This window comes from Carcharodon carcharias, chromosome 27 (genome assembly GCF_017639515.1).
Source record: "Carcharodon carcharias isolate sCarCar2 chromosome 27, sCarCar2.pri, whole genome shotgun sequence".
NCBI lineage: Eukaryota > Metazoa > Chordata > Chondrichthyes > Lamniformes > Lamnidae > Carcharodon > Carcharodon carcharias.
This window is the reverse complement of record NC_054493.1, coordinates 9,811,225-9,834,442: the sequence shown is the minus strand read 5'-3', so window position 1 is coordinate 9,834,442 and position 23,218 is coordinate 9,811,225. Positions and strand designations below refer to the sequence as shown.

The window sequence follows — 23,218 nt, the reverse complement described above, 5'->3', positions numbered from 1 at the left end:
GCCTGAATTGCATGAAGTGCAAATAAATCTCTGCTTCATCTGGAAGGAGAGTTTGGGACCTTGGAGGGAGGCAGGAGGAGGTAAAGGGGCAGGTGTTACACCTCCTGCAATTGCATGGGAAGGTGCCGTGGGAAGGGGATGAGATGTTGGGGGTGATAGTGTTTTTTGGATCAGAAATTGGTTTCTGGTTGTGATATTTTGCACAACAGCGAGACCGGGAATCAAACCTGGGCGATGAAAGCACCGAATCCTAACCACCAGGTCACCAGGGTGCTTGTGAATCATCCTGTTTAGAGAATTCAGCTGTCAACCAGAACATTGGTGGTTTGACACCATCTAGGGCCAGTACATTCTCTCTATTCCTGCTTCTACTTATATTACAGACACAGTTCTGCTTTTAGTCCTTTGGTTACAAGGAAATGTTGCCCTAACTTTTCCAGCCCTGCTGTTATCCAGTAAGTTCCCAGGCAAATAGTTATATGAATTTTTATTTCAAAGAAAATTAGATAAATTAGAGCAAACATGTGCATAACATCCAACTCGTTGGGTTCAAAGCAACAAATATAAATTGATACAGAAACAAAAATAGCTGGAAAAACTCAGCGGGTCTGACAGCATCTGCGGAGAGGAACACAGTTGACGTTTCGAGCCGGATGACTCTTTGAATAGACTCTCAAATAGAAATTGATTCTGTGATTGCACATATAGAACTGGAACACATCATCGCACCGAGTGAATCCGTTGTCTGTTTACATGTTGCTCAGTGAAAATTTCAATCATCCTTGACTTTGTGGCATTCGGGTACTGAATCGGTAAGCAGTCTATACTCAAAGGGCATGTGAACATATGAATTAGGAGCAGGATTAGGCCACTCAGCCCTTCAAGCCTGTTCCGCCATTTAATAAGATCATGGCTGATCTGTTTCTAACTTCCCACCAATCCCCACGAATCTTTCAGCCTCTTGTTAAATATACCTATCTCTGCCTTAAAAAGATTCAAAGACTCTGCTTCCACTTACGACACTCTGAGAGAAAAAGAATTCTCTCATCTCTGTCTTAAATGAGCGAACCCCAATTTTTAAACAGTGACACCTAGTTCCAGATTCTCCCACAAGAGAAAAGATCCTCTTCACACCCACCCTGTCAAAACCCCTCAGGATCTGAAAGATTTCGATCAAGTCACCTCTTATCTTTCTAAACTCCAGCGGATACAGGCCTAGCTTGTCCACCCTTTCCTCATAAGACAGCCCGCCTATCCGTGATATTAGTCCAGTAAGCCTTCCCTGAATGACTTCTAACGCATTTACATCTTTCCTTAAATAAGGAGGCCAACACTCTCCACAGCACTCCAGATATGGTCACACCGGTGTCCTGTACAACTGAACCATAACCTCCTTACTTCAATTCCCCTCACAGTGAATGATAACGTTCAATCCTAATTACTTGTTGTGCCTAAATAGTTCCGCTTTTTTATCAAATTTTTTCAGACCTCCTGAATAGCTATGCACATGTGGAAATTATTCTCTCATGTTCCATCCCTGTTACCCTGACGTGTCTAAATCTCTTCACAGCCGATATACTCCTCTGTATCCTCCTCACAGCTTACATTTGCATCGTTTTCATCAGCTAAGTTTTGTCTACATGCGCCAGCGAGGGTCGAACTCAGCACCTGGTTTGGTAAATCCACTGTTTTAATCACTGGGTTGCCCCAACGAAGTAAAGGTCCTCTTGCAACTTTTAAAACTACTATTATTCTCTGTACCATTTACCATGAAGACACATAACTAAAGTGAGTAAAGTTTACGATGGTAAAAATGCATTTATCCCCCTCAGGGAACTAAACCACATTGACACACGCAGAGGAACACACACACACACACCGATAGTGACAGCTGTCTAAGGAAAGAAAAATGTCCAGAAAGCAAGGATGTCACCAGATTGGCTCCGTTTTTGTTCCATTTCCAACTGCAAATTTGGTGAATGCCTGCGGATGAACGGAAATGAAAAATACCGGGAAGCGTTTGAAATATTTTTTTAATAGATAATTAATTCTGTAACTCATTCTTAAAGCAGGAACAGTGAGAAATGTAAACTACTAAATGTAGTTTGCAGGTTCAATATGTAGGATTTGAACTTGTATCAGGGAACATAAAATGGTTTCAAGCCCATTACATAAGCAACTCAGCTCCATCCATTGCTGCCATCTACCTTTTAATGCTTTGTACATAAAGCGACAGAGTGGTTACAGCTGAGAATGAAGACATGTAGCCCCATATATTCCTGGCTGCCCTGCAATTTCTGCTGTCTCTCCTCGATCTTTCCTCCAGAATGGAGCACTGTACACCGAACACGCACAGGAACACACGTGATTGAGGTGTACAAAATTATATGGGGTATAGGTAGGGTAGACAGGAAGGAACTTTTCCCCTTAGTGGAGGGATCAATAACCAGGGGGCGTAGATTTAAGATAAGGGGCAAAAGGTTTAGAGGGGATGCAAGGAAGAATTTTTTCACCCAGAGGGTGGTGGGAATCTGGAACTCACTGCCTGAAAGAGTGGTAGAGCCAGAAACCCTCAAAACGTTAAAGAAGTATTTGTATGTGCACTTGCGATGCCATGGTATACAAGGCTATGGGCCTAGTGCTGGAAAATGGGATTAGAATATTTAGGCACTTGTTTGACGGGCGCAGACTCGATGGGCCGAAGGGCCTTTTTCTGTACTATGGGCCTCTATGACTCTATAACTGAAGGGTTTGGCAAAATTGATTGAAAATATGAACCGTCTGAAACTCTGACAATGGAGATATTTGAACCCACGCTTCCACAAAAAGTAGAACCTAACTCCAGCATCTTGGACCACTCGGCCACGCAACCGCTAGTGTCAAAAATTGTCCTTGCCATGACTGAAATTTTCAATCACTCTCCACGTTGTAACATTCAGTAACTGAACGGTCTCCACTGAAAAAACATACAGAAAGAAGCATTCTCCTCTTGCATCTTTCCAACCTGCTTTTTCTTTCTGAGCCTTTTTAATGTAAAGCTACACAACTAATGTGAGTGAAGTTTGCGATGGTAAAAATGGGTCCATCCCCTCATGGAACCGAACCGCTTTGATACATTCCTGATCCGAACCACTCGTTGTGCAACATAGAAGCCCCTTTAAAACTGTAACTATTATTTTCAGTTTCCTCTCCTCTCCGACCAAAATGAATCACTTCACACTTCCAGACATTAAATTTCAGCTGCCACTTGTCCATCCAAATGGATTTGTTGAAGGGCCCGAAAGGAGAACCGACTCAAACTGGGAATGAAAGAGTGAGAATGAAAGAAGAGAGGTGACGGGTTTTGTAGATCCCGGGGGAAAGAGATTCCAGGATCAGTTCATTGTGACAGTTCACACAGCAACAAGGAAACAATATTCCCTGATGAGGGCCAAACCCGGGCGGCAGGAGCGGGAGCGCCAAATAACAGCCTGTTTAGTTAAAACATAGAAGACTTGTTCAGCCAATAACTGCATCGAGTGTGTTCGACATGAACATGAAGTGAACAGTGAGGGGAAATTGTGCCACAAGCTGCGGTTGTACAACGTTCAATTTCCAAACCCACCAACAGAATCAATGTGGCTCCTCTGAAACTTTCAAGGCAAATATTGATCCTTTATCAGATGCCGTTCCCAGAACTGTACACAGTCCTCCAGGTGTGACCTAACCAGGGCTTTGTATAGCTGCAGCAAACATTTCCCTCTTTTCTATAACAGTCTCTGTAACAGATTGTACAGCAAGAGGAATTAGATTGTATAAGGCGACTGAGAAAAACGAGGACATGCTTGATCTGAATCAATCTCTTTGGAAAGTTCGGCATGAAATCAGCTGCATAAATACATTTATGGTTCAAAAACTATATCGGAATCTAAAGTCCAACTCCTGATGTCATTGGGTCAGGGAAACTTTGTTGATGATCACACAGTGCGCATGGGCACTGCAGAAACTCCTGCACCTCTTTCAATATTGTTCCATAACTTTCATAAGCTCCATGAAATCTCTGTTTAACCTCCTTTATTCTAAAGAGAACAATCGCGGCCTCTATAATCTCTCCACAAAGCTGAGTTTCCTCATCTATGGACATGATGCAAGGTGGAAAATTGCAATGATATTTTAGAAAATATTGCCAGCTAGCAGTTGGGAAGATGGAAAAGGAACCAAAGCAAAAAACCCAGTCTCCAGCTTTGCGAAGCTTTCGAAATTCTTTGGGAACCGGGATCAGAGGAGAACGAAGGGCAAACTGTCCGACTGACCGTTCAAGGTACCGTTCCCTTCTTTAAGGCACTGGAACGTTGACTCTGATGTTATCATTGAAATTAACTGATCTGAGACATGGAAAGGATTCTCCTCACTGCACATCAGCAATTCAAGCCGAATATTGGTTTCGGGACAATCAGACCACTTGGTGACAGACAAGGCACCAAAAGAATCGAAGGGAGACTGTAGGAGAACTGGTTCCAGGTGACATGGATGTGTCTGCAGTGGGTGGGATCAGACTGTTTCCATATATCCAAATCAATGCCTCACCCTTTATTTTGGAAAAGTAAAACTCGTAGAGAACAATGATCATTCTGATAGCCGCATCTGAACCTTTAAGTACATATCTTGCGACTTTTTCTGTGGTGCAATTGGTCAGCGTGTTCGGCTGTTAGCCGGAAGGTTGGTGATTCGAGCGAGACCACCCGCCGTCGAAGCTTTCACTGTTTGTCAGCCCATCACATTCATCACCCCACAACTCTGGGTTGTCAAGGTGCATATTGGCTTCAAGAAAATAATCCACAATCGAGGCACATGTTTCTGTTATTCAGTGATCCCACACAAACAGTCGCTTTCTTATGAATATTTCAAATGTAAAGAGAAAATGATCAGACCTGCCATGTACCTATATCTAATCCATTGGAAAGATATGAAGTTATGAGATTCAAACAAACCCATCAGTGATTCTCTCTTCTTCAGCTCCACAGTGAGTGGGACAGGGAAGGGCGGGGAAGCAGCAATATTCCGGCCCCACACTCTCCAATCACCCGCTGCCAGCAGAAAGCAGCGACTGCAGCTTCAATCAACGGATTACTGTCCATCCCTGGGATGCAAGATACTCCAACACGGGCTAAACTTCCCAATACACTGAGCACAAGCTCAGGGAAAGGCAGGTAAATTATATCCCGTTCACTAAGCCTCCGAGCACCATTTACAAAATACCCTAGTGAGGGAGTCACAAATAAAAACAACAACAACTTTCTAAATCTTTTCACTGTGAAATTCCATCTTTTTATTTAAAAACTGACAGTTGTGCATCTGAAAATGAGCACCATGGGATTTGTGTTACTGATGACTTGTTTTCCATTGTTTGTCTGTCAGGTTTGCAACTCAATTTGTGTTGGAGATTGAAGCGAATCTGATTTCAGAACGAGGTCACAAAGCAAGTAAATATTAAACCCAGGAACACATCCTGAGGAAAATAGATCGCAATGTTTGGTAGGAGGTGCAGCTAAGAAATGGAATCTGTGAATAAAGTTATTGATGATTGATGGGAAAGCATTGGACCCTTGGGCTTCTGGTAGTCAATTCCCTTCTCTCCCATTGCATTCAGACAGTTAACTTGCTGTGATGTTTTCCCTTCCCACACTCAGAGCAGGTTAGAGGCCTCTCTCCAGTGTGAACTTGCTGGTGTCTCAGCCAATGGATGCATGAGTGAATGAATCCCTTCCCACACATGGAGCAGGTTAATAACTTCCCACCAGTGTGACTGCATTGGTGAGTTTCCAGCTAAGATCGGTGGCTCAGTCCTTCCTCACATTCCCCACATTTCCACAGATTCTCGTCAGTGTAACCGCGGTTGTATTTCGACAGGCCAGATGATCCCGTGAATCCTCGTCCACACACAGGACACGTGTACAGTTTCTCCCCACTGTAAACGGTGCTTTTTCCTTCCATGTTCGAACTCTGATGATATTCAGGCTACGATAAATTGGGCAACTCAGTCAGATCCTAGTGTGATGTTTGGTTTGAGTTTCCTGACTGCAAATTTTCCCCGCCTAATACCCTGTGAGGGGGAGATAAAGATGGAAACAGAGAGAGAAAATGAGGGAAATATGCAAAAGGAGAGACAGAGAATGACGTGAGAGGGTAAGGTTCAGAGAGAGAGAGAGATAGAGAGAGAGAGGGACAGAGAAAGAGAGAGAGAGAGAGAGAGAGAGGTGAGAGTGGCAGGGGTGAAAGAGAGGGATTTCATATCAACTTGACCAGAACTTTGACAGAACGTCCCAAACCCTGAATCTACACCATCTAGAAGGAGCAAAGTAACAGGTGTATGCAAACGCACACACCATCCTGACATGTCTGGCATCCAGTGCCGCATGATCAGAAATGTCCTCCAATTAAATATTGGAAAAATTAAAGCCATTGTCTTTAGTCCCCCCTACAAACGTCACTCCTTAGCCACTGGCTCCTCTCCTCTCTCTAGCAATTGTCCGAGGCTGAACCAGATTCTTCTCAAATTGGTGTCATGCTTCAAACATATCTGCATCATCACAAAGACTGCCGATTCCCACTTCAGTAACGTAACCGAACCCTGTCCTAGTCTCAGCTCACCCAATTCTGAAACTCTCATCCATGCCTTTATTAACTCTAGACTTAACTACCCTAACGCACCCCAGGCCACATCCCACATTCACCTCCCCAGTAAACTTGAGGTAATGCAACACTCTGCTACCCATGTGTTTGTTTGCAGTAAGTCTTGCTCACTCATCACCTCTGTGCTCGCTGACCTAAAAAGGCTCACGTTTAAGAAGCATCAACATTTTAAAATTCTCATCCTTGTTTTCAAATCTCTCTGTGGCTGCAATCACCCCTTTCTCTGTGATCTCCTCCAAGCCCACAACCCTTTGGGATCTCTGCGCTGATCTAATCCTGATCTCTCGACCATTCTCAATTAATCACTCCATCACTGGTTACCATTCTTTAAGTTTCCAAGGCCCCAAGCTCTGAAATTTCCTCCCTAAACCTCCCTACATCTCTATTCACTTTCTTCCTTTAAGATACTCCTTAGCCTTACTCTTTCACCAAGTCTTTGGTCACCTGCCCTAATATCTCCTTATATGGCTCAGTGTCAAATGTTGCTCTGTAATATTTCTACAAAATGCTTTGGAACATTTAATTACATTAAAGATGCTATATAAATACAAATTATTGTTGGTTTGGATACATATTACTGTTCCTTCAGCACCACAGGGTGAAACGTTCTGTAACTCCCTATCTAACAACATTGTGGGAGCACCTTCACACTGGTTGCAGAGGTTCAAGAAGGTCAAACATCATCTTCCCCACAGGTAAATGGGGATGGGCAATATCCGCTGCAGGTCTTGTTAATGGCACTGAAATCTCAAGGGTCGCCTGTGTCAGATGGGGCAGTCCTTCCTTTAAACTCCATCTGAGAGGAAAGTGACTGCTCCCGAGAGCTGGATGAGAGGAGGCAGCTCAGAGTCAGATGCTGAACACACTGCAGCCCACACGGACATTACAAACTGCCCCCTTTCTTGCTGCACATAGGAACAGAAGCAGGCCATTCAGCCCCTCAAACCTGCTCCACCATTCTATTTGATTGATGCTGATGTGTACCACAACCCCCTTTTCCCATCTTTGATCAAATTACTTTTATATCTTTGCTTAACAAAATTCAATCTATTCATGTCTTGAAAAATTCAATTGACCCCCAGCATTCACAGCTTTTTGGGGAGGTTGGTCCTGATTCCCACAACCCTTGTCTGAACACGTTGTTCCTGATTTCACTCCAGGTTCTACTGTTTTCATTCTGCCCCCTTGTTCTCGATTCCCCAGCAGAGCAAATGTTTTCCCTGTATCTACCCTCACAAACACATGGATCATTTTAAAAAACAGCATCATATCACCCCTGAAACTTCAATATTTCATGAAATACAAACCTATTTTCTGCAGCCTGTTCACCTTGAAGTGCAGCAGCATTGACTTTAATGACCTGGAGGAGCTTTCTACCAACTGTTCAGAATGGCGACAACTTATCCATCAAGCTACATCACACTTTGAGTCACAGTGTCTTCATGATGAGGCACAGCAGCAGCAGAGAAGTGGAATCAGATGCTGTGCTCCAGATCCCAATACTTCATGGATGTCCTGCCCCATGAGTCCAAATATCTGCAGGTCAAGAATCAGTCTGTTCAGTCATAAGAAGACCCATGGCAGAAACTCACCACCCTGAGTAGACATCATCCTTGAATCGAGAGGCTGCTGACGAAGTATTAAACAACAACTAACACAGGCACTTGGTGATTGAGAGAATACACACAGATGAACAGGTTGTTTAACAGAATTCTGACCACAGAAAATTCATTCCAGTGAAGTCAGACTGAACATGAAGATGAGGCAGAAATAGAGGCAGACATAATAGCCCAAGATTAAACATAATGCAAACTGAATTAGAATCACCATTGGAGCAGCTTTATTAGATTCACAATAACTATGCATAATAAACAGAGGCCTTTCATTGCAGGATAATGAAAATACTGGACAAAGATAGGAATAGTTTGACTCTGAGGGGTTGAGGAGAGGTTTGGTAGAGGATAGACAAATGGTGTGGCTTCTGCAGCTACTGTAGTTCTGCACTCTCACAAGGAAGGAGGTGGTTAGATTATGCAAGTGTCACCATTAAGCTGCAAACATAAAATCAAGGCTTTATTTAAGCAATGAAATGGATATAGAAATGAAGAGGCTCTGTCAGTTCAATGGAACTTGAGGGATTTAGGGTTATTAATAAAAATGAAACATTCCCGCCTCTGAGCCAGAAACTCCTCTGCAGACAGTCCTGGTGAGTGAAGACGGCTCTCCAGCTCATTCTGGGTTGACATCAGGTAGGATAGGTGTATCCGGCGGGTCTGGCTGTTCTCTCCCATTGTGTGAGCTGATCAAACTCTCCCGGCTAATGCCGGAACAACAAATCGGCTGGAATTAAATGCTTCCAGACACGGAAGTGGGGTTAAGCAGCCTGCGAATTCTTCCAATAATTCACACTGTTCTCCAAGGGATGAATTCAAAGAGAAACAATCACTACGCCCTGTAATTTCCCGAAATAATTCCTGCTGCCTGTCCTGACTGAATCCATTTCAGCAGCAAATGTTGAAATGTTTGCTCCACACCCACAAGTGTGGACAGGTTCATCTGTTTAAAGCCTCAAACAGAAAAGTCCAGTTTTCTCTTGGAGTTTGAGACAAATCAACTTTCAATGATGCAGTTTCTGGCAATGAGGGAGATCCGGACTCAGCCCCGCCCCTCGTTCACTCCAATTGGTTGGAGGACCAGCCACTTTCGCGGGGTCCTCCAGACTCGCCCCGTCTTCTTATTGGTCCCGAGTTGCCGTCAATCAGTCTCCGGGCATTGTGATCTGAGCATGTGCAGGCCATGGCGACGGACGGTAAGAGAGCTCGAGCGAGCGGGTTTAAAATGGAGGGTTTACAAAGACCGAATGCGGATCCTGAACCCAAAATAAAACCTGCAACATTTTCTACATAAGACGCGACTAGAAACCGTAAACATTATCCCTGACTCCCCGGTTTCTCCTGCTCAGGTCTGACTTTGGAGTGAGTTCGGCGAGGCCCCAGCGCATGTGCAATGTCAGCTCATTCAGGAAGCGTCTGTAAATGGAGAGAAAGTGGTAAAAGTTAGGGAGCGTCTCTAAAAATGGTGATTTCTGGAAATGTCTGTGAATGAAGGAAATGATGACTGAGCATGGAGTGCTTAAAAAGCAAGGGAACATGCTGATGAACAGGGAACGTCTGTAAAGAATCATTGCGTCATAGAATTGTATAACACTGTTACCAGTGAAGAAGATGATGTTTGACCTTGAACCTTTGCAGTCTGTGGTGAAACTGCTCCCACATTTCTGTGAGATAAGGAGTTACAGGAATTTCACTCAGTGATGATGAAGGAATGGTGACATGTCCAAATCAACAACAACAATGTGTTTAAATGGCACCTTTCATGTAATAGAAAACTCCAAAGTGTTTCACAGGAGTTTTCTGAAGCAACTTTTGCCACTGAGCCCACAGAAGGAAATGTTTTGGCAGATGACCAAAAGTTTGGTCAGAGATAGGTTTTAAGAATTATCTTGGAGGGTATGAGGCTGGAGAAGACCACAGAGATAGGAAGGAGCAATATCATGAAGAGATTTGAAAACAAAAATGATCAATTTAAAATTTAAGTGCTTCTTAGCCTGGAAACTTTGTACCTCAGCAAGCACAATGGTGATGAGTGAACAAGACTTGGTGGAGTAAGCACATGGGCAGCAGAGTTTTGAATGACCACAAGATCACAGGGAGGTTTAAACTGGGAAGCCGGCTAGGATTGCGTTAGGATAGTTAAGTCTATAGGTAACAAATGAATAGATAAGAATTTCAGCTGCAGAGCAACTGAGACTAGGATGGAGTTGGATGATACTGAGGTGGAAATGGGCAGTCTTGGTGATGATAAAGGGGAGCCTGTGGGCATACTGTACTTGGATTTCCAGAAGACATTTGATAAGATGCCACATCAAAGGTTATCGCAACAAATAAAAGCTCATGGTGTAGGATGTAACATGTTAGTATGGATAGAATATTGGCTGGCTGGCAGAAAACAGAGAGTATGCATAAATTGGTCTTTGTCTGATTGGCAGGATGTGATGAGTGGAGTCCCACAGGATCTGTGCTGGCACCTCAACTTTTTACAATTTATAGCAATGACTTAGATGAGGGGAGAGAAGCCATTGTAGCTAAATTTGCAGATGACATGAAGATATGTAGGAATGTATGTTGTGAAGAGGACATAAGGAGGTTGCAGATGCATATAGATAGGCTGAGTGATTGGGCAGAGATCTGGCCAATGGAGTATAATGTGGGAAAATGTGAAGTTGTTCACTTTGGCAGGAAGAATAAAAAAGCAGAGTGTTACTTAAATGGAGAATGACTGCAGAATTCCAAGGTGCAGAGGGATCTAGGTGTTCTAGTGCATGAGGCACAAAAAGTTAGTATGCAGGTACAGCAAGTAGTTAAGAAGACTAAGGGAATGCTTTTCTATATTACGAGAGGAATTGAACAGCAAAGCAAGGATGTTATGCTTCAGTTATACAGGGCATTGGTGAGACCACATATCGAATACATTGTGCAGTTTTTGGTCCCCATATTTAAAGAAAGATGTAAATGCATTGGAGGTGGTTCAAAGGAGGTTTACTAGATTGATATCTGGATGAGCGGGTTGTATTTTGAGGATAGGTTGGACAGGCTGGGCTTGTTTCCACTGGAGTTTAGAAAAGGGAGGGGTGACTTGATTGAAGTATATAAGATCCTGAATGGTCTTGACAAGGTGGATATGCAAAGGATGTTTCCTCTTGTGGGTGAGTCCAGAACTAGGGGCATTGTTTTGAAATTAGGAGGCGCCCTTTTAGGACAGAGATGAGGAGAATTTTTTTCTCTGAGGACTCTGGAACTCCCTGCCTCAGAAGTCAGTGGTGGTGGAGTCATTAAATATTTTTAAGGCAGAGGTAGATAGATTTTTCTTAGGCACAGGAGTCAAAGTTTATCGGGGGTAGATGGGAATGTGGAATTTGAAACGCAAGTAATCAGTCATGATTATATTGAATGGCGGAGTGGGCTCAAGGGGCTGAATGACCTACTTATTCTCCTATTTTGCATGTTCACATGATGTGGATATGTGGTTTGAAGATGAGTTTGGGGTGGAACATGACACCGATGTTGTGAAAAGTCTGGTTCAGCCTCAGACAGTTGCTGGGGAGATGATGGAGTCAGTGGCTGTGGAGTGGAGAAGGGACTGAAGACAATGGTTTCAGTTATCGGGGAGACATTGGCATCGTGGTATTGTCACTGGACAAGTAATCCAGAGATCAGGGTAATGCTTGAGGGACCCAGATTCAAATCCCGCCACGACATCAGGCTTTCACCAAGACACCTTACACAGCACCTTCCAAACCCACAACTATCTAGGACGACAAGGGGAGCAGATAGATGGGAACACCACCATCTGGAGGTTCCCCTCCAAGTAACTCACCATCCTGACTTGGAAATATATTGCCGTTTCTTCACTGTCACTGGGTCAAAATCCTGGAACTCCCTTCCTAACAGCATTGTGGGTGTACCTACACCACATGGTCTGCAGCGGTTCAAGAAGGCAGCTCACCCCATCTTCTCAAGGGAAACTAGGAATGGGGAATAAACGCTGGCCCAGCCAGCGAAGCCCATGAGTGCAAAAAAAAGACAGATGGTGGAATTAAATTTCAATGAAAAGTCTAATGTTGGCAACAAAACCATTGTCGATAGTCGTAAAAGCCCATCTAGTTCACTAATGTCCTTTAAGGGAGGAACTCTGCCATCCTTACCTGGTCTGGCCTACGTGTGACTCCAGACCCACAAGAATGTGGTTGACTCTGAAATGCCCTCAGTTGTATCAAACCACAACCGGAAAATGATTAAGGAATGAAACCAGACCACCTGGCATCGGCCCAGGCACCAGAAGTGACAAAGGCAAACTCAGCCCTGTCCCCGATGAAGTCCTCCATACTAACATCTGCAGGCTGGTGCCAAGAATGAGACAGCTGTCTCATAGAGGAGTTAAGCAACAGCCTGACATAACCATAGTTCTTGTGGAGACAAAGTCCCCTCTTCACATTGAGGATATCCTCCATTGTGTTGTCTGGTACTACAACCCTAGATCTCAAACAGATCAAGCAACCATGAGGTGCTGTGAGCCATCAGCAGCAGCAGAATTGTACTCAACCGCAGTCTTCAATTTTGCTTTGAATCATCATCCCCTTGATCATTTACTCAGTCTTCCATCCTATTGCAGACCGTTTGTTCTTTCCTCCTCTCCCCCTCTCTTTTACCTGACTCTATATTTGCTGGAAAAGTATTAAATCTTTCACTCCTTCCTGTTTGAATAAAGGATCACCAATGCGAAACATTCACTCTGTTTACCTCTCCATAGATACTGTTTGACCTGCTGAGTGTTTCCAACATTTTCTGTTTTGAGGTCGGATTTCTAGCATCTGCAGTATCTTTTTTGAGGTTTGCTGTGTTTTCTCTCACTTATCGTTACCTGTTTAAAGGTGAAGAAGAGCTTTTAAAGAATGAGACTACAGTAATTGTCTTGAAGGGCCATTCGGACTCGAAACATTAAGTGTGCTCCTCTCCACAAATGCTGCCAGACCTGCTGAGTTTTTCCAGGTATTTTTGTTTTTGGTTTAGTAATTGTCACCCTGTTCAACATGAAACTAAACTAACTGTTAATTCCTCATTGGTAATAATTTTAAACACAAAGTTTCGGCCGGGATTGAACCGGGGACTCTCTCATGTAAAGTAAATATGATAATCACAGCGCTGGGGAAATGAGTGTGAATCCCCCCCCGGACAGAGGGGAACTGACCATCCATCTCTAGCTCTAATTCCCAAACAGAAAATGCTGCCAAGAATTAGCAAGTCAGGCTGAGTCTGTGGCCGCTTTCAGCGTCTGAAACCGTCACAATTGACGGTTGCTCCGGACCAATAGGAAAAGGGGGCGGGACTGGGGGAACACGTGCACGCGAGAGGCTGGCCCTGCAACCACTGAGGAGGCGGGGCTGACTGAAGCATGTGCAGTGCGGCTAATGGGGGTCTACAATGGGTGAAGGCGGGGGGGATGGCAGGGCGGAGGGAGCGATGGACAGAGACATGTTGTGTAAACCCGCAGCCGTGTTCAGCTCAGGCTAAAGGCCCCATCATTTTTTATTCATTCCTGGGATGTGGGTGTCAGTGGCTGGGCCAGCAGTTACTGGCCATTCCTAAGTGTCCTTGTTCAGAGGGCAGTTAAGAATCATCAAATTGCTGCAGGGTCTGGGGTCACAGATAGGCCAGACCAGGTAAGGATTTTTATAACAATCGACAATGGTTTCATGGTCATCTTTAGACTTTTAATTCCAGATTTTTATTGAATTCAAATTTCACCATCTACTGTGGTGGGGATTGAACCCACGTCCCCAGAGCATTACCCTGGGTCTCTTGAATACGAGTACATCACTATGCCACCACAATGGCCACGTGCATGACTAGCATCTTTGTAGGGGGCAATTTTGTAATGACTGGGAGGAGCTTGTTACCCATTGTTCAAAATGATGACAACTTGTCCATCAAGCTGTATTAACCTTTGAGCTGATCAATAATGTCTTATTGATGAGGCAAAGCAGCAGCAGAGAAGGCAAGAAAAGGAAGAAAATCCTGCTCTCCTGATCTCACTACCTCATAGATGACCTGCCCCATGTGTCCAAAGATCTGCGTGTCTGTTCAGTCACATGAAGACCAATGGCAGAAATTCACAACCCTGAGTAGACATCACCCTCTAATCGAGGGACTGCTGATGACAACGAGGGACAATGTGCAGAGGACACATGTGAGGTCATCCTGGACCAGGAAGGAGGAGGAGACAATGCTGTGAATTTCTATGCTGGGATGGATTTTGGAAATTCCTTTTACAGGGGGTTAGAAGGGGAGGATTTATGCACAGCAAACTCAAAGCAAGAAAATATTTGTCTCCTCTGAATTTCCATCCTGGACTGATAGTGATTGCTTCTATGAACTCATGGGGTACCGGAAGCAGAGGTCTTTTTAAAGGAGTATCTTAAAGGAGGAAAGGAAGATAGAGAGGCAGACAGGATTAGTAATGAAAACCCAGAGTTTATGGCCTTGGCAGCTACAGGTACCAAATGTGGAGCAAATGAAATCAGGAATTGTCAGTAAGTCAGAAGTAGAGTGCAGACATCTCAGAGGGAACAAAGGAATGGATGATGGTTTCAGCAGCAGATGAGCTGAGACTGGGGTGGAGTCTGGCGATGTTACTAAGGTGGAATCCAGTCTTCATGATGATGCAGGTATGTGGGTGGAGCTTGCCTTGGGGTCAAATATGACACCATTGTTTTGAACAATCTCTTTCAGCCTCAGGCAGTTGACAGGGAGGGGGCTGGAGTCGGTGCCTAGGGAGTGAAGTTTGTACTGGGGACTGAAGTCAACGTCTTCAGCTTTCTCAATATTTAAATAGAGGAAAATTCTCCTCATCCAGTGCTGGGTGTTGGCCAGGTCAGGATGGTGTATGACTTGGAGGAGAACCTGGAGGTGATGGTGTTCACATACACCTGCTACCCTGGTCCTTCTAGGTGGTGGAGATTGAGGATTCATGAGATTCTGTAAAAGTTCTGGTCGATTTGCACAAATATAAATAATATTCCTCTCCTTCTCTGCTTCTGCTCCCAGGTCTCTTTCACTCTTCTCCCCCGATATTCCAGAGTCTTGTATAGGACCAGACTGGGTGGCATGTTTCCTTCCCTGAAGCACATTAGTGAACCAGTTGGGGTTTTACAACAGTCCAGCAATTTTCATGGTCACATTTTCCTAGTGTCGGCCCCACAAATCAGCAGATTCATTCAGCTCAATTTCACAACCTGTCTTTGTGTTTTTGTGGGGTCTCTCTCACTTTTTTCTATTTTAAAACATTTTGACAGGTTTTTAGAAGGGTAGGATTTCGAGTCCGGAAACTCAAACCAAGCATCACATCAGGATCTGACAGTCACCCAATTTATCGTAACCTGAATATCATCGGATTTTGAACATGGAAGGAGAAAGCACCATTCACAGCAGTGAGAAACCGCACACGTGTCCTGTGTGTGGACGAGGCTTCAGCCGATCATCTGGCCTGTTGAAACACAAGTGCAGTCATGCAGGGGAGAAACCATGGAAATGTGGAGACTGTGGGAAGGGATTCAGATCCCCTTCTGAGTTGGATACTCATCAACGCACTCACACTGGGGAGAAGCCATTCATCTGCTCCATATGTGGGAAGGGATTCATTTGGTCAGCAAACCTGCTGACACACCAGCGCGTTCACACTGGGGAGAGACCATTCACCTGCTCTGAGTGTGGGAAGGGATTCACTCATTTATCTTCCCTGCTGAGACACCAGCGAGTTCACACTGGAGAGAGGCCATTCACCTGCTCTGCATGTGGGAAAGGATTCACTGACTCATCCAACCTGCTGAAACATCAGCGAGTTCACACAGGAGAGAGGCCATTCACCTGCTCTGCATGTGGGATAGGATTCACTGATGCATCCAACCTGTTGAGACACCAGCGAGTTCACACTGACAAGAGACCTTTTAAATGCCCAGACTGTGGGAAGTGCTTTAAAAGTTCTGGGGATCTGATGTCCCATCAGCGTGTTCACACTGATGAGAGACCTTTTAATTGTCCAGAATGTGGGAAATGCTACAAAAGGTTCTGGGAACTAATGTTCCATCAACGTGTTCACACTGACGAGAGACCGTTCAGGTGCTCTCACTGTGGGACTGGGTTCAGGCGATCATCTGAACTCACTGTACACCAGCGAGTTCACACTGGGGAAAGACCATTCACCTGCTCCGAGTGTGGGAAGAGATTCACTCGGTCATCCATCCTGATGAGACACCAGCAAGTTCACAAGTAACTACAGTGATTGGATTTAGCTGTTAATCACATTCAGGACTGAACCATGTTCTTTGGGGTCTGTTTCTGCTGATATTAGTAAACTCCAAACCAGTTGTAGGTTTTAGTATTGTTGAAATTTAAAAAAGATTAGTTTTGTGTAAAGTACACAGTGAGGCGAATCTTTTTAATCTCTCTAACTCACCAAGTTCCTTTTGAAGGGCTGTCCCTCTCCTCTCTCTTCTCCATACTCACCCCAACAAGTGTGAGGAGCTCATGGAGCTTCCTTGTCACTAAGATTGAGACAATCCCATCTGCTGACTCTGCTGCTTCCCTCCCTTCCACTGGTCCATCGGGCAAAACTGTCTTTAAAGCTCCTCCTTGTCCAAGTCCTGAACTCGCATCTTTCCCCAGTTTCTCTTCTATCTCTCCCTCATTCCCTTCAGTGCTCATCTTATCCATGAGACCCACTTTCTGCTCTACTGACCCTATTCCCACTAAGCTGCTGACATTCAACTCTCGCTCTCTCCTGGTACTATCCCTCTATCTTTTAATCCACCATCATCACCCATTCTATAAAAAAAATCTTTAACCCCATCTCCAAACTCCCTTTCCTTTCCAATGTCCTTGTCCTTGGTGTCCCCCAAGGATCTATCCTTGGTCCCTCCTATTTCTCATCTACCCGCTGCCACTATGTGACACCATCCAAAAGCACTGTGTTAGTTTTCACATGTACACTGTCAACGCCCAGCTCTACCTCACCACCATCTCTCTCCATTCCTCCACTGTTATTAAATTATCAAACTGCTTATCCCACATCCAGTACTGAAATGAGCAGAATTTTCCTCCAGTTAACAATTTGGAAGACCAAAGCCATTGTCTTCAGTCACCACAATAAATTCTGTTCCCTAACTGCCAAGTCCATCCCTCTCCCTGGGAACTGTCTGAGGCTGAACCACACTCTTCACAATCTTGATGTCATATTTGACCCCAAGATGAGATTCTGACCACATACCCACACCATCACGAATACCAGATATTTCAATCTCCATAACGTCACTTGTCTCCCCCCCCACCCCAGCTCATCTGCTGCTGAAACCCTCAAACATGCCCATGTTACCTTTAGACTTGACAATTCCAATACATTCCTGACCAGCCTCAATACATTCACCCCACCCCCACATGGAAACATGAAATCATCCAAAACTCTGCTGCCCATGTGTTTTCTCACACCAAGTCCTGTTTATCCATCACCCCTGTGCTCACTGACCTACATCGACTCCTGGTCAAACAATGCCTCAATTTTAAAATTCACATTCTTGATTTCAAATCCCTCCATGGCCATTTCCCTCCCTATCTCTGTAATCTCCAGTCACAGAACCTCTGAGATATACGCACTCCTTACCCTGGCCTCTTTAGCATCTCTGATTTTAATTACTCCACCATTGGTCGCCATGCCTCAGTGCGAAGCTCTGAAATTCCCCCCCTAAACCTCTCCCCTGATGACAAATGCTTGTTCCAATCTGGCTCTCCAATCCAGGTTTTGACCATCTACCCTTTGATCACCCTATGTGACTCAGTATCAAATTTTCTTTATGAAACTCCTCTAAAGCACCTTAGGACATTTTATTACATTCAATGTGTTACATAAATACCAAGTTGTTATTGTTTCACGACAGCCAGTTTGGGCAAAGTAAGATTCCACAAGTGGCAAGCAAGTGACCGATTAATCCAGTTTTTTGGTGGTATTAGTTAAAACACGAATGTTGGTCCCACTGTACCAGGAGAACTCCCCTGTGGACAGTATGTTGAATTGTTGAGGTCTCCTGAGCTGAGAGTGGAGCTGACTGAGCTGTAAGGCCTGCAGTGTACCTTGAAGAACCGCTGTCTGGGATCTTTCCTCTTTATTCACTGACTTCCGGTTGAAGTTGTTTCTGCAGCAAAATAGTTAACTTTGAACATCAATCTCAATTTCATCTTTGGAGCAAAATCGAGAATTTTAAATCAGTTGTAAAAAAGAAAGTTCTTTGTTAATTTAGAATCTTTCACTGCCTTAAAGCATCCCAAACTGTTTCACAGTCAATGATGTATTTTGGAAGGATGAATGAGGAGAGGCAGTATAAACTAAATGGTACAATTTTAAACAGAATGCAGGAACAGAGTGACCTGGGAGTGAAAGTAAAAAAAAATCTTGGAATGTGACAGGACTAGTTGATCAAAGTGATTGATAAAAGCTAATGGAGACCTTGGTTTTATTAACGAAGGCATGGAATACAAAAGCAAGGAAGATACAATGAATCTTTATAAATCTATGGTTAATTCTAAACTGAACTATTATGTCCAATTCTGAGTACGATACATTCGGAAAGCTGTCAAGGAATTGGAAAGGGTCTAGGGAAGAATGACTGAGATAATCTCAAGGATGAGGGATTTCAGTTTTGTGGATAGACTGAAGAAGATGGGATTAAGGAGAGATTTAATAGAGATGTTGAGGTTTTGAGGAATTTTCATCTACACAGCGAGAAATTATTTTCATTTGCAGGATGGTAGGTAACCACAGAACACAATATAATTGTTCGATTGAGAAAACATACAATTTTTAAAGACATTAAATTATGTATGTATCTGATCCATACATACTGCAAGGATATGTCTTTGAGATCAGTTTTTCCTTTACATTCTGTGTTGTTCTGAATAATAAGTATTAACTTTCCCCCTAACCTGTCCTAAACCTTCTACCACTTCATCTATTGAAACCAGGGACTCTCTTTGTTCTAATGGTGACATTCCCTGTCTGCCCAGTTATTCCTTTAATTCGGCCCTTGAATTATTTGTACATTGTTTCATTATTTTCCCATATTTCAGCAACAAATGTTGAAATGTTTGCTCCACACCCACAGGGTTTCATCTGTTTAAAGCCACAAACAGAAAGGTCCAGTTTTCTCTCGGAGTTTGAGACAAATCAGCTTCCAAAATGATGCAGGGTTTCAGCCAATGAATGAGATCTGGGCTCAGCCCCGCCCCCCCCATTCACTCCGATTGGTTGGAGGACTAGCCGTTCTTGCTGTGGCCTGCAATCCCGCCCCTTCTTCCTATTGGTCCGGAGCTACTGTCATTCATACCCCCAGTGTATTATGACCTGGAGCATGCGCAGTGCAGGTGATGTCCATCGACAGACGCTTGTTTATCTCATCTTCAGGCAGGAAGGAGGCGGCAGGGTTAGGGGCAGTGGGTGGGAGGGAAGGCTTCACAAACACCCAGTGGAGGCCTCAAACGCCAAAGAAGGAGCCACAGGTAACGCGTTTGCACCAATCGGGGCGGGAGCTTTGGGACTTTTCTCGGTCACAGGGTGACGTGGGCTCCAACTGGAGTCAATGGAGCCGGAGAGTGGGAGGAATGGAGTGGGAGGGAAGCTTGAAAATCACTCAGTGGAGGCCTGAGACCGCGAATAACAAACTACCGGTCGCGGGGTTGCAGCGAATGGTCCGGTTGCAGCTGGGGCCCGAGTCTCCCCTCGGAGACAGGTCTGGGTTAACGGCCGCCATCTTTATAGGCCAATGTGCAGCGGGGCGCATGCGCGGCCATCCATGTCCCTGTCGGCAGGAGGAGAGAATATTGTGAATTTCTGTGCTGGACTGACCGATGGATTTTGGAAACTCCTTTTATCGGAGGTTAGAATCCGGTTTCAAGACAGAAAACTCAACTAAACATAACATTCAGATCTGTCATTGTCACTGAATTAACCAAATGTTTAAATGGAGGAAAGTACTACATGTGGTACATCCAGTACATCCTGACAAGTCAGGACCGTGTGACTTGGAGGGGAATTTGGAGGTGATGATGTTCACATACACTTGCTGCCCTGATGATACTGGGCAGTGGAGGCTCAGGGTTTGGGAGATTCTGTCAAAGTATTGGTTGAGTTATACATATATAAACTCCCGCTCCTTAGCCCGCTGGTACCCTGCCAATCTCTCTCTCTCTGCCTCTCTCCCTCCTCCCATAGAGGCCAGATTCAGTGTAGGTCCAAGCCAGGGTGGCAGGTTCCATTCTCTGAGTGACATCAGTGAAGAATCTCACAGTGCAGAAGAGGCCCTTCAGTCCATTGAGCCTGCACCAACACGTGAGAAACAACTGACCTACCTACCTAATCCCATTTACCAGCACTTGGCCCATAGCTTTGAATGTTATGACATGCCAAGTGCTCATCCAGGTACTTTTTAAAGGATGTGAGGCAACCCACCTCCACCACCCTCCCAGGCAGCGCATTGCAGACCGTCACCACCCTCTGGGTAAAAAGGTTTTTCCTCACATCCCCCCCAAACCTCCTGCCCCTCACCTTGAACTTATATTCCCTCGTGACTGACCCTTCAACTAAGGGGAACAGCTGCTCCCTATCTACACCCCTCATAACCTTGATACCTCGATCAGATCGCCCCTCAGTCTTCCCTGCTCCAACGAAAACAACCCAAGTCTATCCAACCTCGCTTCCCAATTTAAATGTTTCATCCCAGGCAACATCCTGGTGAATCTCCTCTGCACCACCTCCAGTGCAATCACATCCTTCCTAAAATGTGGCGACCAGAACTGCACACAGTACTCCAGCTGTGGCCTCACCAAGGTTCTATACAACTCCAACATGACCTCCCTACTTTTGTAATCTATGCCTCGATTGATAAAGGGATTTTATATATGTCCCATTTGCCTTTTTCACCGCCCCACTAACATGCCCCTCCACCTTCAGAGATCATTGGAAACACACACCAATGTCCCTTTGTTCCTCAGAACTTCCTAGTGTCATGCCATTCATTGAATACTTCCTTGTCAAATTACTCCTTCCAAAGTGAATCACCTCACACTTTTCAGGATTAAATTCCATCTGCCACTTATCTGCCCATTTGACCATCCTGTCTATATCTTCCTGTAGCCCAAGACACTTGACCTCACTGTTAACCCAAGAAGTAGGGATTTTATGACAACCCGGCAGCCTTCATGTCACCTTTTCCTAGTGCTGACTCTACAAATTACCAGATTCATGCAGCTCAATTTCATAACTTGTTATTGTGGGTTCTCTGTCACTCTCTTTAATCTGTTTTAAATCAATTTCACAGGGTATTAAGGAGGGAGGATTTACATTCATGAAGCTCAAAAGAAATCACATCAGGATCTGACAGTGGCCCAATTTTCTCCTAAGCTGAATATGATTGGATTTTGAACATGGAAGGAAAAAGCACCATTCACATTGGAGAGAAACCGTACACGTGTTCTGTGTGTGGACGAGGCTTCAATCAATCATCTGACTTGTTGAGACACAAGCGCAGTCACACTGGGGAGAAACTGTGGAAATGTGGGGAGTGTGGGAAGGGATTCAGTTACCCATCCCAGCTAGACATTCATCGACGCATTCACACCGGGGAGAAGCCGTTCAACTGCTCTGAGTGCAGGAAGGGATTCACTCAGTTATCCAGCCTGCTGAAACACAAGCAAGTTCACACTGGGGAGAGACCATTCAGCTGCTCCAAGTGTGAGAAGACATTTGCTCGATCATCCATCCTGCTAAAACATCAGCGAGTACACAGTGGGAAGAAGCCATTCACCTGCTCTGAGTGTGGGAAGGGATTCACTCAGTCATCCAACCTACTGTCACACCAACGAATCCACACTGGGGCGAGACCATTCACCTGCTCCAAGTGTGGGAAGGGATTCAGTCAGATATCTGATCAGCTGAAACACCAGCGCGTTCACACTGGGGAGAGACCATTCACCTGCTCCGAGTGCGGGAAGGGATTCACTCAGTCATCCCACCTGCTGAGGCACCATCGAGTTCACACTGGGGAGAGACCTTTTAAATGCCCAGACTGTGGGAAATGCTATAAATGTTCTGGTGACCTGGCATATCATCAACGTATTCACACTGATGAGAGACCATTCAGGTGCTCTGACTGTGGGAGCGGCTTCAGGAGATCATCTCAACTCACTATACACCAACGAATTCACTCTGGGTAGAGACCATTCACCTGTTCCGAGTGTGGAAAGGGATTCACTCAGTCGTCCTATCTGCTGAGACACCTGCAAATTCACAAGTAACTACAGTGATTGGATTTTTCTGTTAATTTCACCCAGGACTGACCCTTGTTCATTGGTGTCTGTTTCTGCTGACGTTAATAAACTCTATTCGCATTACTGGGGTTAATATTTTGGATAAAAGTCAAGTAGATCAGCTTTGTGTTAAACATGCACAGTGTGTTGAGTCTTTTTAATATCTCACTAACAAAGTTAGTTTCTTTTGAAGGGCTCTCCCTCTCCCTGTCTCCGCCATTCTCACCTCCAACAACACATTTGAGTTGCTCATGGAACTTCTTTGTCACTAAGATTGAGAGAATCTTATTAGCTGCCTCTACTTCTTCCCTCCCTTCCACTTGTCTACCAGGATAACGCCTCTGAACTTCCCCCTCACTGACCCCCAAACCACATCTTTCTCTAGTTTCTCTCCCATCTTTCCCTGTTTGTTTTGTCTGTGGGAAAAGATTTCAAACATCAGTGTGACTGGAAAAGCACCGAAACACACACACACCTGAGTGAGGGTGTTCCAGTGAACTCGCTGTGGAAAGAGCTTTAACCAGTTATACAGCCTGAATAAGCGCCACACCATTCATAGCAAGGAAAAACCATGCACGTGT

The 23,218-nt window shown here is 44.7% G+C and overlaps 2 protein-coding genes across 2 annotated transcripts; both read left to right on the top strand.

The window, feature by feature from the left end:
* The first annotated feature begins 9,439 nt into the window (after positions 1-9,439).
* On the top strand, positions 9,440-17,726 carry LOC121270224 (zinc finger protein 3-like). Its single transcript, XM_041175537.1, has 2 exons — positions 9,440-9,481; positions 15,584-17,726. Exon 2 carries the CDS (start codon positions 15,691-15,693, stop codon positions 16,558-16,560), a length of 870 nt encoding a protein of 289 aa, XP_041031471.1. The 5' UTR covers positions 9,440-9,481; positions 15,584-15,690; the 3' UTR covers positions 16,561-17,726.
* A 1,976-nt stretch (positions 17,727-19,702) lies between these two features.
* On the top strand, positions 19,703-22,721 carry LOC121270226 (zinc finger protein 239-like). The gene is made up of 2 exons (XM_041175540.1): positions 19,703-19,832; positions 21,650-22,721. Exon 2 carries the CDS (start codon positions 21,756-21,758, stop codon positions 22,542-22,544), a length of 789 nt encoding a protein of 262 aa, XP_041031474.1. The 5' UTR covers positions 19,703-19,832; positions 21,650-21,755; the 3' UTR covers positions 22,545-22,721.
* Positions 22,722-23,218: the final 497 nt, after the last annotated feature.